The sequence below is a fragment of the Seriola dumerili genome, unplaced genomic scaffold, assembly GCF_002260705.1.
Source record: "Seriola dumerili isolate Sdu_G_001 unplaced genomic scaffold, Sdu_1.0 BDQW01000068.1, whole genome shotgun sequence".
Lineage (NCBI taxonomy): Eukaryota > Metazoa > Chordata > Actinopteri > Carangiformes > Carangidae > Seriola > Seriola dumerili.
Window position 1 is genome coordinate 16,807,570 of NW_019174323.1, and position 18,162 is coordinate 16,825,731.

The 18,162-nt window shown below is 42.5% G+C and overlaps 1 protein-coding gene across 1 annotated transcript in view; it reads right to left on the bottom strand.

Annotated features, from left to right (window-relative positions):
• Window positions 1–18,162, bottom strand: part of LOC111219652 (voltage-dependent T-type calcium channel subunit alpha-1G-like) — a 194,100-nt gene that overhangs the window by 20,559 nt on the left and 155,379 nt on the right. Inside the window, exons 23-27 of the mRNA XM_022742364.1 lie at window positions 17,451–17,577; window positions 16,149–16,280; window positions 15,938–16,027; window positions 15,610–15,823; window positions 23–177 (exon numbers count right to left, since the gene is read on the bottom strand). Of these exons, the coding sequence (XP_022598085.1) occupies window positions 23–177; window positions 15,610–15,823; window positions 15,938–16,027; window positions 16,149–16,280; window positions 17,451–17,577 (718 nt within the window). The remainder of the gene's footprint in view (window positions 1–22; window positions 178–15,609; window positions 15,824–15,937; window positions 16,028–16,148; window positions 16,281–17,450; window positions 17,578–18,162) is intronic.

The following is an 18,162-nucleotide window of genomic DNA, read 5'->3' on the forward strand; positions in this document are numbered from 1 at the left end:
ACCTTCCTCCCCAACATCTGACCTTGGGCTGCCGGTAGTGTTCCATGGACATAGTGATTACGTTGAGCCCTATGACGATGGTGATGAACAGGTCCAGGTAGTGGCTGGTGCACATCGTGTGGATGAGCCGACGGGTGGGGGAGTAATCGGAGAAGTAGGGCTTACTCTGGTTCCTGTCTGGAAGTTGGAAAGTGGTGGTGGTGGTGGGGGTGGGAGGGGGGCGGTGGGGTTGGAGGAGGAGGAGGAGGGGGGGGGGTGTTCAAAAAGTGAGATAGGAGGTAATATACCGGGATTTCTGAACAATATACCTGCTGTATTGACGAGCGGAGGCAGCTTTAAGAAGAGGTGGTTAGTGAAACATGACAACACTTACCTGTACACATAACTTTGTTCTAAACACTCACTATGCTTGACTCTCCAATATATAAAGAGAGATGTGAAGAGATTGCAAAAGGGGAAGGCTGATCAGATAATGGACAGAGGGAAAGAAAGACTCCAGCCAAGACCTCCTGTGGTCTGCAGTCATGACTAATCAGATCAAATCTCCTCTCCTCTGATCAACAATTATTTAAATCAACTCGTTGTGTGTGTGTGTGTGTGTGTGTGTGTGTGTGTGTGTGTGTGTGTGTGTGTGTGTGTGTGTGCTGAAAGACTCTATGGAGAATCCTGCTGTCAGAGTATTTTGGTTTAGAGATTTGAGCATCCCGGTCTCTCAGTCTCCCTGATTTGTCATGTGATTCAGCCTTCCCTTATCTCTTTCACCTCCCTTGTCTCAGGAAAAGAATATAACACAAGAGAAAAGTTTTCCACACTCATCCATCACTTTGTTCCTAACCTCTCTCTTCCACCCAGAGGATGGATGTGTGGGCTGGGAGTTAGGATGAGGAGCAGAGAGGAAGCTTTGCTCTTTCTATCACCTTACCAATTCATCAGTGAAGGAGAGGCTCTAGGTCACACGGAAAAGGCTACGACACAAACACACACACACATACACACACATACACACACACACCCAAAAGGCAAAAGTCCTTTGGGTGTTGTGAACACCTCTGAACAACTCTCTGCCCAATTAGCCCAGGTGTACTCCTGCGGCTGCAGCGATGTAGGGCCGGGATGATTCCTAAGAGTATGTATATGTCTGCACAGCTCATGGTGTGCACCTCGTGGTTTCCCTACCTCTATGTATCTGCATCTTTTGGGAGTGAAATGCATCTCTTGAGATAAAAGTCTACTCTGTGCATTGCTTTGCTACGAAATACGGAGCAGAAGATATTCTGAAGGGATCCTGCGGTCTGTTCACTTTCAGCAGCTGTGCAGCATTTCATGTTGATATCGCTTGTTTGCAGTTTCAACACTACTACTCAGACATTGCTTAAATAAAATCTGAAACTCAAAAGTCCAGTCTCAATTAATAGCAGGCACAAACAAGTAAAAGCCAGATAAAAACACACTGAGGTGGTTGAAATGACCTGCACTGTAACAGCTCACAAACTCAGCTTCATGTACATTTTTCTCGGTGAGGCATTATGTTTTCGGGTCGCCCGTCTGTCTGTGCGTCCATTCTCGTGAACGGGAATATCTCAGGAATGCTTTGAGGGAATTTCTTCAGATTTCGTACAAACGTTCACTTGGAGTCAAAGACAAACCAAATACATTTTGGTCCTGCCTACAGCACCGCAGGTTGGAGAGTTGTTGAGGTTTGGCAGAGGTCTGTACTTTGTGCTCAGGGTTGTCTTTGATAATTTTGTGCCTGCTGGTAATTATTGATACTGACAACAGGGGAGATGAACCTGAATGCTGGCGGTGCCAGTTGAACCACAGTACAGCCAGTGTTGGAGTCGGACTCCTCTTGAGCTCCTGCAGAGATGTGCGTGCCAGGAAGTGAAAATAATGTGGCTTCTCGTGTGCTCGGTCTGGCCTGTACTAAAACAGGTTGACATCCTGTTTTCCTTCTTAGCAGCTCCAGTCCTGGTATCGTCTGTGCACCAACACTCCCTCCTCTTATCAGCAGCGTTATCATACAGTATATATCACCACATGGCTCACTGAGTAGACAGTGATAAAGCAGATTTAGAGTATCTTGGGCATATGTCTTTGAATGCCCTCGGGGAGTTAGGTATAGCCCTTGTGGGGTGCAACAACTTGGTTCATTCACTGGGAGTTCCTATTTACGTGATCATCCATCATCTTAAGACGAGCAAACATTATTTTTTCTTTACAGTTTTACTTACTGTCCGCAGGTGCACGGCGAGCTGAGGCCGACAGATACACTCACACATTACAGCAGTCCCTTTGTTTCACCTCCTCTTCTATACTCCCTCCTCCATTTAAGTTTTATGCAACTTTTTCTTTCCCTAGCATGGGGTATCTGCTGTCCAATTTACATTCCAAAATACATACATTCAAATTCAATGCCAAGAAAATTCAATTAATATTGGATAGCTGAAGTGAGTAAGCTGGATTGTTTCACTTTCTCCCTAAAAAAGTTAATTTGAGGAGTAATTAAGCATTTGCCCTCAATATTATGTTTGCAGCAGGGAGGGTAAGACCTAAAAAGAAGGGAAAATGGAAGGAAAAAGAAAGACAGAAACCTTTCAGCTAAAACTCAACTAGTTTCCAAAGGAGCAGGAAGGGAACGAGTGAAGTGACAGAAGAAAGGGTGAAAGTTTAGGAAGTCAAATTACAGACTGCCCCAACTGTGTTGCTCTCACTTCCACTTTTCTTTTCTCCTCCACATAGAAAAATGGAGAGCTGCTGTTAATGTGGAACGGAGTTCCCGTCCTTCACTGATGTGGCAGGTGTAGCCTCCTCTGTCAGCTCTGACGTCATTTTGAACACGAAACAAAAATGGGTGCAAAGGCACCGAGGGATCGCGACCTGTAAACCTCTCCGTACAGGTCACAACGCCTTCTCTCTGCCATCTCCATCCTTACGTTTCACACAAATTCTTTGTACATTAAAGCAGGCCGTTCAGGACAATCATCTCATGGGGACTTAGATCTCATGTTTGTTTCATAAGTGAATTTCTAAAGCTTAGTTTTGTTTCAAATCGAATAAATTTAGGCGACCCAACGAAAACGAGCCGGGCCGTCTATGTTGGGTTTTTCACTCTTTAAATTGTGTTTCTGAAGCTTCACAATCACTTATGAATGTATATAAATGCCTATATTTATTTGGAAGTTGACTTAAAATTTAAATTCAGTAATGTATTTAATTTGTTGGCATATACAGCAAAACTGTTCCTGGTGACATAGTGATTTATTCGTGGCTCATAAACACTATTACTTGTTAACCAGGAGTCATTCCCGAGCTGCACTGCAAGGCTGGAAACTACTTCTCTACATACACTATCAAAGTTTGGGCAAGTGCCGTAAGGTACAGCCGCAAAACATCTGTTATTACACCTATTTGGTATCTATTTAGATGTGTATATTTGTGCTTGTACAATATTAAAAATGTGATCAAAACATCCAGTGGACATTCAGCTTTAGGATTCCTGAACAACTTGAGATCTAAACCCCCTGATGAAAATCTGCCTGAAGTCCAACAGACAAAAAGAAAGAAAGAGATAAAAAAAAATAAAAATAAAAATAATTCCCTGTCCAGAAACAACCCCAAGACATTATTCCTCCTTTCGCCTTTCAGTGCACTCGCCTTCCCCCTTCATGAACACTTGCCCTTACCTCACCTTTGTGCGTGACGGCTTTAAGGCGCTGGAGGATTCGGGCCTGGGAGTTGCTTTTGGACGCGGCCACACTCAAAAACATAATCCATACATTTCCGAGGCGGTCTTTGTTGGGAAATACAGACACACTAAGGGTCCTTGGCTTGTGGGACCGATGAGTAGGAACACCACAGCGCAGCACTATGGTTATACTTTGACTGTGCGGGTGAGTGCAGGTTGGGTTGGATTAGATATGCGGAGTATGGGTCGGGAACACAGTGGACCTACAGCTGTGCAGAATGCGGTAATCAAGTGAGGGGTGTCTAGAGCAGGTTGTGAGGTGGAAAGGATGTTGTGCCGGCTACTCCGATGAAGAGATGGCCTGACCATGAATCTCAAAACAACATGAGACGCTGCTGTGGCTTTAATTCATTCATTTAATTCAACAGCTGCTGTTTTTACTGGAGCTAATATGAATATGTCTGGAGGCTTTTTGGGTGTGGTATTTCCATCAGAGATTTACAGATGATTGGAATATTGGCATATGGAGTGTGGGTTGATGTGGGTGACAGTAATGGACAAAATAAAAAAGAAGACTTTTTGGAGAAGTTTGGATCCTGGATGACAACAAGAATGGCTGTGAAAGGAAGAGCAGGGCGCAGGGCCGTAAAAGCAGCAACAGTGCACTTTAAACGGTAAAACCGCGTGTGGAAATGAGTCAAATGTCAGTGAGGAAACATTTATATTTTCAGATTTCTGAAGCAGCAGTTTGGTTGGATGCGGTGGCTGCTTTTACGCCCCTGTCCTTCATGGTGAATGGCTCGGTAGTAAACCTTGAGACTCAGTGTCTGCCAGGAAAAAATGTGTCAACCTTCAATGTCAAGGACTGGATGTCCTATTTTGAAATCCAGCAAACACAGAGTCTTAAAAAAAACAACAAAAAAAACAAAAAAAACAACTGTCAACACAAACAGTTACTATAAAACAATCAAGAAAAGATTTCAGTGGAATTCCCGAATGCTCTGCTGCATTGCTTGAATATCAAAGCGAGAGAGAGAGAGACACAAATAAAAGAATAAAAAACACAGAAATGCTAAAAAAAAGAGAAATGAATTATAACAGAGAGGAGCAGCAGAGCAACTTGAGGAGTCCAGAAGAAAAATAAAAAGGCAAAGAAAAAGAAAACATGACATCATTCAAAATGACAGGGCATGATAACACACACTCATCTTCACTCTTTGAAACACACACAAACACACACACTGTGCTGGTTCACATGGTAGACTGACACACCTCTTTCTGAGTCATACTTGAGCAGGATGGACCAATTGAAATGGGGGACTGAATGGTGAAGGCAAGCGATTGGACGGCATGAGTGGAGGGCGGAGTCACAGGGATAACAGTGATGACGAGTTACAGACCGATGGGACGCTTTTTCAACAGCGGGATGACACAGCGTTTTAACCTTTCTCTCTTTTGTTAAAACCATTCACCATACTGTCATGAACACATCAAGTAGCTATAATCAATCTTGATGACGATTTCACTGCATTCAGTACAACAGGAACACATACGACCACTGAGCAAGAGTACAGAGGACGACACACTGGACAACATTTAGACTATATTTACAGTCATTTTGAGACGTAACCTTAGAAACTGAACATGAATTTGCAGATATTCCTGCACCGACACAGCAACTGAAGCCCATCAGAAACACTCATTTCTGCTAATGCTGCTAATTTACGTGGAAATTGTTGCAGAAGAGCAGAAATTACATAGTCAACAACAAGGATTATAAAGTCTGCAGAGAGAGACTGAAACCTGATGAACTGCATGAATAGATCTCACTGACAGCACACTCCTCACACTACCATCTGCTTATTGCTTTTGACTACTCTTTAGCCACGCCACCAGCATGGCTCTGAGGATGGCAGTGGCGGCCCGTTGGTTGGTCGGTCCTAAGCGGCAAACCTCCGAGGCTGAAAAATGAAGCTGACACGGATGTACCAAAAAAGTTCTTCAAATGGCCACTAGAGTCCAACAGTAAGTGCAACTTTACAGCAGAAATAAACATGTTTAAAGCCTGGTGCGAAAAACAGTTCGAGGCTAATTTCCTCTTTCATGACAACTGTATGGGATGGGATGGAATTTTTTTATAACTCACTCATTAAAATTTTATTAAGGCTTAAAGTTCTGCATAATTGAGGGCGTACCTCTTTTAGTGACAGGCGGGCGAGCGCATGCTCGCCACAAACCGAAGTCTCGGCTCCACACGCCTCCCCCCTCCTCTTTGCCCATTTGTGGATTAGCCAGGAGCTGGGCGGAGTCAGGTACTGCCAAGATGGCGACGGTGGGGCAGCTCACTCAGAGCTTCAAAACCGCTCTTCAGAAACCTTCGGTCCATCTTTATTTACAGTCTATGGTCGGTCCACCATTTTGGTACAAACTAACTGTATTATATTATTAAAATGAAAATGATATTTGAATGAAATTTATTTTTTTCTACAAAAGTTCATGGTCCCCAGACAGAATCTTTCTGACTTCTCTGATTCCCTGACTTTTCCTCCAGCACCTTGAGTCTGACATTTTTTCAGTGAAATGTCTCAAGAACTGGATGAATTTGATTTACATATTTCCCCAAGGATGAATCTGACTGACTCTTTATCTCCTGCTACCAGCAGGTCAACATTTTCAATTATTTAGTGACATATTTCAACATCTACTGGATGGAGTGTCACAGAAGTTTGTGCAGACATTCAATGTCCTCAAACAATGAATCATAATGACTTGATTTTGAGACTGTTGACATTTGTTCTTTTGAGAGAAGCATCTTGACAAATATTGTATGGATTGCTTTAAATTGCAATAACATTTAATCATAATGTATTACATACTCTATCAGGCCAAAGTACTTTACCCTGTCCACAGATACCTGCAAGACTACTGACGTTCCCGTCAGCCTCAGCTGTATTTTGTGTTTGGTGATACTTGGAAAACGTTTGCGTGCTAATGCAGTAAACTGAGAGCATGGTACACATTGTACCTGCTAAACATCAGCATGTTCGCACTTTCATTGTGAACATTTTTGCATTCTGTGTCAAAGTGTTGACGGTCCAAAATTCCAGTTATAAAAAAAATGAAACACATCAAATCTAAATTCTGTATCTGCTCATTTTCAACAGCAACTGGCCCAGATAGGAACAGATTTGATCCAACTTGTTCTGATCAGCTGTGAGGCCCAAATTAAATTATAATAAGCTCAGTAATTATAATGTGTGTCATGTCCGAGCTCATTTGCATTTGTACTGCATGTCTGTATATATATATATATATATATATATATACCAAATGTCTACACTCAGAGGTGAAGATGCAGCTTTTAGTTTCGGACCACTGCATTGAGAAGAAGAAGTGAAGAAAAAACCTCATGTCTCTTTATCATTACATTCAGTGCAGCAGGCAGCACTACAGTATGAGACTGTCTGCTGCTCTGCTCCATGTTGTTCTCTTCTTGACATTTCTGTAGATGAAATATTCATTAAGAAAGTTTCCAACATGAAACATTCATGGAGAGCGTTGTTGGGGCAGCTTTTCTTGCCACAAATTACTCACAGCTTTTCAGCCAAACTAAGTAATCACTGTATGTTCTCTCACAGCAGTCACAGCAATTATTAATGTTATAACATTACCTTGTGTGGAAATTAATGAGCTTTATTACTCATTATATTAGTTTTGATTTTCCTTCTCTGGCTTATCAACGAGCCATCAGTTTCCGGTGTCACCTGTTCAACACATCATTAGTCATTCACAACTCCAGACTGATGGATGAACTAATGTATTTAATGTTTCCAAAAGGCAAATTAACTTCATGAGGTAGTTTACTGGATGAAGTAACATTAATAAATCTTTGTAGTTGAATCTGACTCTACTATTACAATTTAGGATGTCAGCTGGTGGGCGGAAAGTAGAGTGTGTAACATCAGGAAACCTCGACACACACCTTCCGGGACACCCCGAAGCAGTTGTAGAAAAATAGCATCCTGTCGCTGCGAACCCCCAAAAGTTCTGAAAGATTCATCGCATTTAACACTTCACTTAACCCTGCTACCTACACCTTGTGGCATCACACCTTCACACCCCTGAGCTCCATCTCTGAGACTTACTGTGGAGGTGCGTCACTCACCGTCTCTCACTTCCTACCTCTATATTCCCCTCACCTCTTGAGATTTTTCCACTCGCCCACACTCCGCTCTCGCCCTAAAACACTGGTGTTATTAATTATATTTTCTAATATTGTGGAATTGAAGAAGAAGAAAAAAAAAGAAAAGACGACCAATGTGAAAACCTGTGTTAGATTCATCTCTTTTAGCTCTGACCCAGATACAGTTACGGACCGGCACCAGCTGGTTTGTGTGTCTCCTTGTGTGTATATATAAGCTAATAGATGAAGAACAGCTATTAGGGGAGACCGGAGATGGTTATAACATTTTTGACATTTCTGTCTTTATCTTTTAAGCCAGTGTGATCAAAATGTAATACAAACTAGTGTAGGTGTTATTTCAGCAACACAAACAGAACGTGTCTGTAGTTTAATCTCATAAACAAGGAGTGAAACACTGTGAACACTTAAATGACTTTTTAACATAATAGATGTGTGTGTGAATCAAGTACGTTCACAAGCTTCAAGCTATTGAACATTTGTGTCCGTGTGTGTCCGTGTATCTAACCCCAGACCCTTGTGGCCATGAACTAGCTTAACTTACAGCTAACAGCTAAAACATTAGCACTGACAGCTAGCATGAAAAACATCTACATAGACTCACAATAAACATGACATAAGTTTGAAGAGTTTAACTACAGAGCAGACAGTGCTATTACCTCAGAGTTCGTTTTTTCCCTTCTATTACTACTGCTACTTTCTCACATGTGGAGTAAGGACCAAATTGAGCAGGTACAGAGTGAATCAGGTGATCTGTATCCTGTTCCTGATTGGAGAAATTGGGAGTGTTACGACCATCCCCGGTGACTGTCAGGTCTGCTCTGCATTTACAACCACGCTTACGTTTTTTCAGACGCCACTGTGTATGTGAGTGTTAGCGACCCATGTGCGAGGAGTTGATTCTATTATCCTTGTCTTGTTGTTGACTGCTGACCGTGAACTGATAACAATGATTAACACCACAACACAGGAAATGACTTTGTTTACCCACCACAAGGTGATGAGGATTTATGAATCTACATGGAGGATACAACAGTCACACTGTCCCCCATCAGCTGCCTCCGCCTTTATCTGCACAGTTATAAGCTACACTTTTTTGCAGTTGGTAAAACCCTTATGTAGGAAACAGAAGTGCTTCTCACTCTAAAACTGACTGGCATGAGATGCAGGGACTTGTATTGTGTGATAGCTTACCACGAGATTTACATGTACTTTGGTGGATCTGGCCTCCCATCCTGTGTTATTAAAGATTCAAAAAGCTATTTTTACTATGATGAAGTGAAATTCTTCAAGAACTAAATGTAGGATTGAGTGGATTTTTTATTTTTATTTAAAAAAGCTTGTTAGAATTGAAAGCAGCTTATTTTAGAAAGCACTGTATATACCCTTAAGGACTAAAAAACTAAACTAGCCTAAATTGTACAATGTTTATATCCCTTTTTGGGATTTTTGACTTATTATCATTTTGAGTTTTCTCAGCTGTTTTTAACACATGAATCATGCATTGGGTCTTACCACCATCGACGCGATGGGGCAATGTTTTTGAGACTGCTCCTGTTCCTGTTTTGTCAGTATCTTGTGCATGTGTATTAGAACACACATGCACATGGGTTATGTGATGCACAGTCCTGCCAACAGTTTCACACTACTCCACTGATCTACAGTTGGCAGTCGTCACTTTCCAAGAAATGCAGTAATGTGCTCGCAAAAGCAAGGAAAGCAATTTCTTCCCACAATATTTCAAGAGGAAAGGAAATGCATTTGTTCGTTGATAAAAAAATAAAAAAAAACTCCACAGGGCACCTTCGCTTCGATTGCAGTCACTGACTGCGCAGTTCGCTTTGTAACATACAGAAGCCATGAGTGGAAAAACAGCAGGGAGGAGCTGGTGCTGTACTCAGAGTGAGAGGCTGATTTACAGAGAGCCGCTGGTCCAGAATGCACTGCACTTGAAAAATGAATTCGCAGGAAAGAGGTGGTCTTACTATTTTGGTTGGCACCACCGGCAATCTGCTCTTAAATATGTGTGTTTCCAAAGCAACGACAGACCACCAACAGCGGCGGTAAGAGGGTCAAAACATTTGTGGCCAAAAATAACAAAATGATTCAATTCAAGGGGTGACAGTCATGAAGAATCACGACAGCTTTTATCAAACACAGACAAACTGCAAACTGGAAGTCACAAAGATACGGAGGATTACGCGACGGACATATACTGTAAATATGGAGATGAAAAGTACAGTAACCCTTCCTCGTGTTTGAGGTGTATACATTATTTAGTCCGTGCACTTGTACCTCTCGATAGGATGACTGTTTGGGGTGAGATGTGGTGACAGAGTGTTATGTTGAGTGAATTCATGTGGGGGCTGACCCAGCCAGAACTGCTTGGGCTACAGTGTTGATCTGTTCAGCCTGTCTGGGAAGTTGAGGGCCATCTGTTAATGTGGCAGAGTCACAATTCTCTCAGACTGAGGAACACTAGTTTCACACACACACACACACACACACACACACACACACACACACACACACACACACACACACACACACACACACACACAATATGTGCAAACTGTGCACACAAAGGAACATATAACATATACTCACATTCACAGCAAAGAGAAAATATACACGAGTTCTCCCATCTGGTGACATACCTTGAGACCATTTCCTGTGTTGGTTGCTTTCTCTGTTCTTAGCTATCCTTTGTGTTTTCTCCTGTTTGCTGATACTTTCATTATTCTCCCTGAGAGCATCATTACCATGATACAAGCTGCTGTCCGTCAAAACATCCTCCATCGCCTCTCTATGGAAGCTCGCCGAGGGTGGAACAGGAAGGAAACTAAAGACCATATTTACAATTTGCAGCATACATCATGCGCAGTATACCTTCGCCTGACGCGTCTGTCACAACCAGCTGACTCCGACTGCAGAACGCACGAGTTAGTGCAACGAGAACAACTCGAGCAGGGAGATGCTTCACACTGACCCTGAGGTGAGGCGACTGCGTCAGAGCGTGTACACGTCTACCTCTGTGGGGTTTTTCTTCTCGTGTCTCCACCACTTCACAATAAGACCACCCTTATAAAGTATTTATAAATGGTTTATAATTGGGTTATTAATTCAGCTGTTAACACTTTATAAATCATGAACAAGTTATACCACAGTTTTCATACATCGATGCAGGCTCACTATTTGGCAAGATCAAATTAATGCTTACTACTCATTAATCTTACTAATGAGCTATTACCATTTATAACTGGTAAACAGAAGTAACTCATTAATTAATTAATGGTGTTGTGTTTTACACTTTACACCTTTTATCAGTTACAAATGTTTGTAACTGATGAATCTGTTCATTTGATTTGATCATTTGATATCATTTCATCTGCCGAATGAAACGTTTTGACCATTAAGATGCTGACGGTGGTTAATTGCTGGTAACTTAATGAATATGAGATGAAGCAGCAGCTACAAACGCTGAACGATGCAGAGAACAAAGAGATATGGGGCTCAACAGTACAGATACATGTGGGCTCACTATTTGGCAAGCAACAGGTGTGTGTTTCCCTTTTTATCCAATGTGTTATAACTGCTTATAAATGAATTATAAAGTCTTAACAAGCTAAGTGATGAACTAGTTATAAACCATTCATAAATCCTCTGTAAGAGTCTTATTCTAAAGTGGTTGCATAGCAACAAAGTCAACATGGTTAACATTACATGTGCTAAAGGTTAGCATGTTAGCAGTGTCATCATGAGCATGCTAGCATAGAAGAAAACAAACTGGTGTGGTGTGATTATAGTTTCTAATCTGTGCATGTCCATTAAATCCAACGTTGTGATGAACATATGTTTACGTTTGTGTAATTCTACTCCCTCTCACCTCCAGCCCTTACTGTGTGTATCTCTTCACCTCCTCCTACTGTCTTCAGTCAAAATCTTAATGTGCCTGCTCCATCAGCTCCTCTCTTTGTTCCTCTCCTCCACAAGCAGCTGCTCCAGTGCAGTGCAAGCTGAAGATAAGAGTCCACACGCTCACACACAGACTCACACACAGACTCACACACACACACACACTTCATTCCCTCAGTGTTGATCAACCTAACACCACACTGCTCAGATGCTGTATTTTATGTGTGCGTTTTGTGTTCTTGGCACTTCTGTAATTACCTTTAGAGTGAAAATATCAAAAATACCGCAGGCCTTTGTGTCCTACGGCAAAATCCCACATAGGATCAACAAAGGAGTCTAGGGGTCCTGCTCCCCTCTCAGACAGTCATCCAGACCAAAATGAGAAGGGATTTGGGGATGAAAGCTGCTCCTGCATATTTTACAATCTGTTCTGCAACCATCTGCTGCCTGACACACTCACATATGCACACACACACATATGCGCACACACACGTACACACACACTTACACACAAGAGAACAATCCAGCACAGTCAAGTCTACCTTCAAGGAATGTGCCCCTGTTTAACACACATTGCACCTGGTAGTATACTGTGTGTGCAAACACAGACGTAACCGCAAGCAGAGTTGGTGAAATGGTCGTCATTATGTTGCACACCTCTCAGCAAATCTTAACCAGACTGCCATGGAAACCAGTCAGATTGGTCAGACAAGCCCTAGAACACCTTTATGCCAAACAAGAGCCAACTGCTCTTAACAAACTTGTACTGCTGTAACCTTTGTACACGGTGCAGCTGCAGAAAATCAGCCAGTAGGTCGAGATAAATTTATGCAGTTTTGCAAGGGCTTTAATTCTATTTGAGATCATGATTTAATAATGGTATCTCCTGATGCACATCTGAGAAACTAGGAATAGATTGTTTTCCGCCAAGGAAACGATTTAAAGCGTCTTTAAGATGAAACAAGCCATTTGAAACCTGAGCTGTGAAGACTGCAGCAAGAAAAACTAGATACTCTGTTAGCAGAGTTTGCTGCTGTTTAATTTACATTCACATAATTTGGTGCTGGAGGTTTTTCATTAAGCTTTTAAGTCCACACAGACTCGATGGGGAAAGAGGGAATGTTCCTGACTGAATTTCTTTGGTCGGATGCCCTTTAATGGAAACCAGTGACCTTTAATAGAGGACGTCATCAGCAACAGAAAGAGGCTGTTCATCCAAGATGACACCCCTTGTAGAATTAGTCAAACTCAATTTCAAGCTGAAATTACAAGGCACAATGAGAGCGAGAGAGACAGATCATGTTAGTCAAGTCTTAGGGATAATCAGAGTTATCAGAACTTGAGCTTAACTATTACAGCTTTGGCCATCATTCCTATTGCTATTGTGACATTGTACTCAGCAAGTTAAATGTTGAGCTCTGGGATATTGATAAAAAGACGTTTGACAGGAAACAATCATTGGGAGCCAGAGAATCCTACACAGTGGTTTCAAGTTTGACACTCGCAACCTACCATTTATTTATATTTTTCTATATATATATTTTTTTTTACGTTTTTCTCGTAAATATTTTATCTTATTATTCAATTTTTCTATTTATATTTAAGCGATTTGACCTGTAGTACTTGCTTGTTTCATCTTTCCTGTGTTTGTTTAAACCAGATTCTACTTCTGATTCTGAAAGTAGTAGGACTCGAATCCTTTACCTGAACGCAGGTATTAACATTTGTTGCCCCTCAGTACCTCCCCCTGTCTCAACCCCGTCTCCATCTCAGTTTCCCTAGCCAACCCAACTATATCAAAGTCTTCTTCTCTTGCGGCGGTGGCGCAGCGGTGCAGTGCTGTGGACAGTGGATGGATCGCAGACGGTGTGGGAGAGCTGTGAAAGACAAAGCCACGACAGAGAAAACAGGTAACAGCATGTCCAGCGGACTGAGTGCTGATGGGAGAGAGGCAGGGGGGCGGGGACGCAGGATGGGGCCCTACCTCCCGTGATCATTGAACTTAGAACTCTAGCCACCACGGTGGGTGGTCGAGGTCGGTGGTGGTGGTGGGGTTTAAAGGGACACACAGAACATGCTAGAAACTCTGTACCTTTCAATGTGCCTTCAGAGAGGGCCCAACTCACCCCCGGAACCAATAAATCTAGAGGAATGAGACTGTGTTAGTCAGGGAGAAGCAGAAGAACGCAAAGGAAGGAAGGCTGAGAGTTACAGACAGGAGAGAGTCAAAGAGAAAGAAAAAGGGAAAGAGGGATGGAGTAAGGCCAGAAGGAAGCGATGAAAGATTAAAGCTGGTTTATGTTCCTGCGTTTTGTCTTTCCAGTGATTCTGAGTCCAGTTCTTTGGATCAACACCTGCAGTTTTTGTTTTGTAAAAAGGTCAAGAAGACGTTGGCTCTCAAAACCGAAGCGCAGACATTTAACAACCATCTTAAAAACTGTGTTCTGCTGAGTTACACGAGTAAGCTGTCTCTCTCTATGAGGAATCTTGACTATTTTGCTAATAAACCAACATCACCTTAAACAGCACCGTGTATAAAGAAGGTTTCCTGGCCAACCAAAAATCAGAGAACAACAAAACTAAAACAGGGAAATGAACTTAGATAATGTGGAAGGTCTTGTGTAATTTCAAGGAAAAAGGAAGGGGCCTCTTGAAGTATAAAGTGTAAATGTGTTAGAGTGTGCAAGGGTCTAGGGGAGTTTCTGGGTTGGTCAGATACCCTTGTCAGACGCCTCCTGAAAAAGGAGGATCAATTTCCATCTGTATTTCTCAAGAGCTGGACAGAAACATTCCGGTTATTGAATAAAATTATCATATAGAAGGAAATCAAAGGGAGTTTTTTCTTTCAGCTTTAAGAAACTAATAGTCCACTGCTCCTCGTACAAATATAAAAAAAGAAAGTGCCTTTTGAATAAGTGGGTAAAAGTACTGTAAGTGTAGGCACCAAATTCTCAAGAAGATTAATGCTAGCAGATGCTAGCGCTTGTGTTTTTGGGTGTAGGAGGCAGTGGAAAGAATAAAAAAACCAAACCAAGCAGTTTGTCACCAACTCCTATACAGCCGGAGGGGACAGGGGGACAGGCAGGGAATTAGTTCTGACTCAACAAATCTCACCCAAAGTAATGTCGGATCTTAGCTACAGGAAAACTACGGGGGGAAACTCTTCCTCATTTCCTTGCAGATTTAGGTCTATCCCTGCCCCTGCGGCTGTACTAAACCACATGCAGAAGAGGGGAAGGGAGGGGGGTCATCTCCGTTTTTGATCAGGGTGATTAAATGCTCAACAACTCCCCCTCCCTCTAGCTCTGTATACCCACAAGCCCCGTCTGTCAGCACTCACTGGGCATGCTCCAAGGGGACATCCCAAGCACGGTGTCTATGGTAGACCAGGCAAGGTAAGGGAGGAGGGAAAGGAAGGGTGGGGGGTGGGGGGGGGGCTAACACCAACGGTCAGCTGTCTTAGCTCTGCAAACCTACCAATTATGGAAGCTTTTCTTAACCTCTAACCGGATCAATTTTCTGCTGGAGTCGAAGAAGAGCTTCAACAGTCTGTAGCAGAGTCTGCAGAGCCAAAGTAGGTGACCACCGGACTGTAACAAAAACTAGCCGGAGGGTAAGAAAAAGAGGATGGTCGGGGTGGGGTGGGGGGGGGTTCTACTGCAGAGTAGCGACTTCTGTTGGCTGTTGCTAGCTCACTAATTGCGTTGTTCTAGATTCGGCAAAACCAAACCAATAAGCAAAAAATAAATAAAAAAAGGCTCAGGCTCAAATCAAGCAGGACTCAGAAAGATGTGGAAAGACTACCGACCAGCCAGCTCCTTCTCCTTACTCCGTCTCTTTTTCTCCTTGCGTTTCAATCTCTTCGCCTCCCTGCGCTTGGCCTCCTCGGCCTCCTGGTGGCGCCGGCACTTGTGGAAGTTCTCCACCACCACGCCCACGAACATGTTGAGCACGAAGAAGGCCACAATCAGCAAGAAAGAGATGAAGTAAAGCAGCATCCATGGGTTGTAGTTCAATTCTGGCTGAAACACAGGAACAGAGGATTTTTATAGATACTCAGAGAACTTCTTTCACCGGTTTTCTTCAGTGATCCGCTTCGACGTGAGCCCTGGACTTGTTTTACATCTGTGAGTTACCTGTTTGTCAACTCCTACAGCATCCAGTCCGTTGTACATAATGTCCACCCAGCCGTCTTTTGATGCCAGAACAAACAGAGACATCAACGCCTGAGACGGGAGGAAAAGAAGAATGGGCGAAATACGTCAACGCTAAAATGACACAGCCGTTAATCAGACCGTTAGTTTATGTATTTATTGATCAGAAGTCGTAGCATTTCTGATGCCGTACCTGTCCCAGGTTGTCAAAGTTGTATTTGTGTCGGACCCATTTGTAGTTGGCCTGCAAACAGTCGGACCTGTTGGTGATGTTCTTTATGTGATGTTCTACTCCTTGACAGAAGAAGAACTTCCCTTTGAAGAGCTGGGGAAAGAAAACACAAAGACGTGCTCTTTATTTTAGAATGAACCTCCACAGAACAGTTATTCTTAAAACAAAGATTTTTGAAGAGACACGTCAAAGACCAATATTAATTTTTACTTTACTTTATTATTAATAAAGGTTTGAGTTGGGGCATTTGCTGGGATTACAGCCAATAGTAGTCCTTGGGAACTAGAGTACGAAATACAGGAATGGCTACTACACTGCAGTGGGATCTATAGAAGAAGCCTTTTAAATCATTGCTCCATTGTATCGTCACAGCCATCAACCCCTTTATGACACTACTTTACTAGGATAGATGGTCTATGGACATCAACATGCTGATGGCAGATAGACAGGAGCATGAACAGCACCAAGGGTACAGAGCTCATTAGTATAGATTGGTCCTTGGGCCGTTAGCCATGAAAACGCCATTGCCACCAGATAATCATGTGTAAGTGTCCTGGCATGTGAGTTAGTGCTACCAAGATGTATGTACAACATTTGTCACATGTCAAACTGCTACAGCATTTGATCTCCTCCTTCTGGAGGCTCATTGTTTACATATGGGCGCCAACATTGTAGTTTTCATGTCAGAAAGCTGTAAGAGGTTTAGTTCAGGAGTTTGTTACTGTAAAAGAAGTAATAGATTTTGATTTAAATTTCTTTTCTTTTCACCCTCCTGGCAACATGTCGACCTTTGTTCTTGTTGACAGTATTCAAGTCTACGGTGCTCAATAAAACAGAAATAAATAAAAAATGTTATCTCAGTAAAAGTGTTGCTCTCACAGGTATTCCATGTGTGATCACCTTTGATGTTCTCATAAAATATGACCTCAATTTAATTTCTTGTGTCAATATTTTTGGGTGAGTAAACACTGTGCAAAGGTTTTGTAAAACAGTAAGACTCACATTTTTTAAATTAAAAAAAAAACACAGAACATCTCTGCAGTTCTCTTATTTGTTTTTGTATTTTCGTATGTGTTTCGTTTCTGAATTTGCAGACAATCGGACTTCACAACCTCTTCAAAGGTTGCCATCTTTGTACGTTCCTAACTGGTAGCTGGTGACCAGATGGGTTTTCTAGAATGCAGGTTTACTGCCTTTTTGCTTTCTCATCATTCCTGTTTGTACCCTCCCTCTCCTCACCCTCTCCTCACCCTCCGCTCTCACCTGTACTCCCAGTATGCCAAAGATAATGAAGAAGGCGCAGCAGATGACCACAATGTTGCCGATGGGCTTCAGTGACGACATCAGAGTTTCCACCACCAGCTTCAGCCCCGGAGCTCTGCTGATCACACTGGAACACAGCATATAATAGGATATTACCGCACTGTGTGTGTGTGTGTGTGTGTGTGTGTATGTTTGTGCAAGCGTACCAATCCACAACCTCCTCAGACACCCCCACCCCCCCTTCCTTCTTCTTGATTTCCCTTGTTTACCACAGTTGAAAACTCTTTTGTCATGTGCCCACATGTCGGAACCTTTCAAACTAAAACTCTTGCTGGCTCACAGACAAATTAACTTCTCTTTCACTCACTCCCCTCTATCACACCTCTTTCTGCTTCCTTTCGTTTCTGCAGTCAAGGAAACAGACACATCTAATTAAGCCAATGGACTGATTGGGATGTTTATTTAGTGCCAGCGTGGCACCCGGCACTCTATTGCACTGCAGCTGAGCTTCTCCAGTGGAAAAAAAACACAAACACGCACACTACATAAAATGCACAAACGCACTTACCTGCACAGGCGTTTTCTTACAGAAAACTCAGATATACATGCATGAGCACACACACACACACAGCACAGAAATGCAACATACACACACCAGAGTAAATATAATGACAGATAAGATGACAGGAGGCTGTTGAGGTAATCTGCTCTG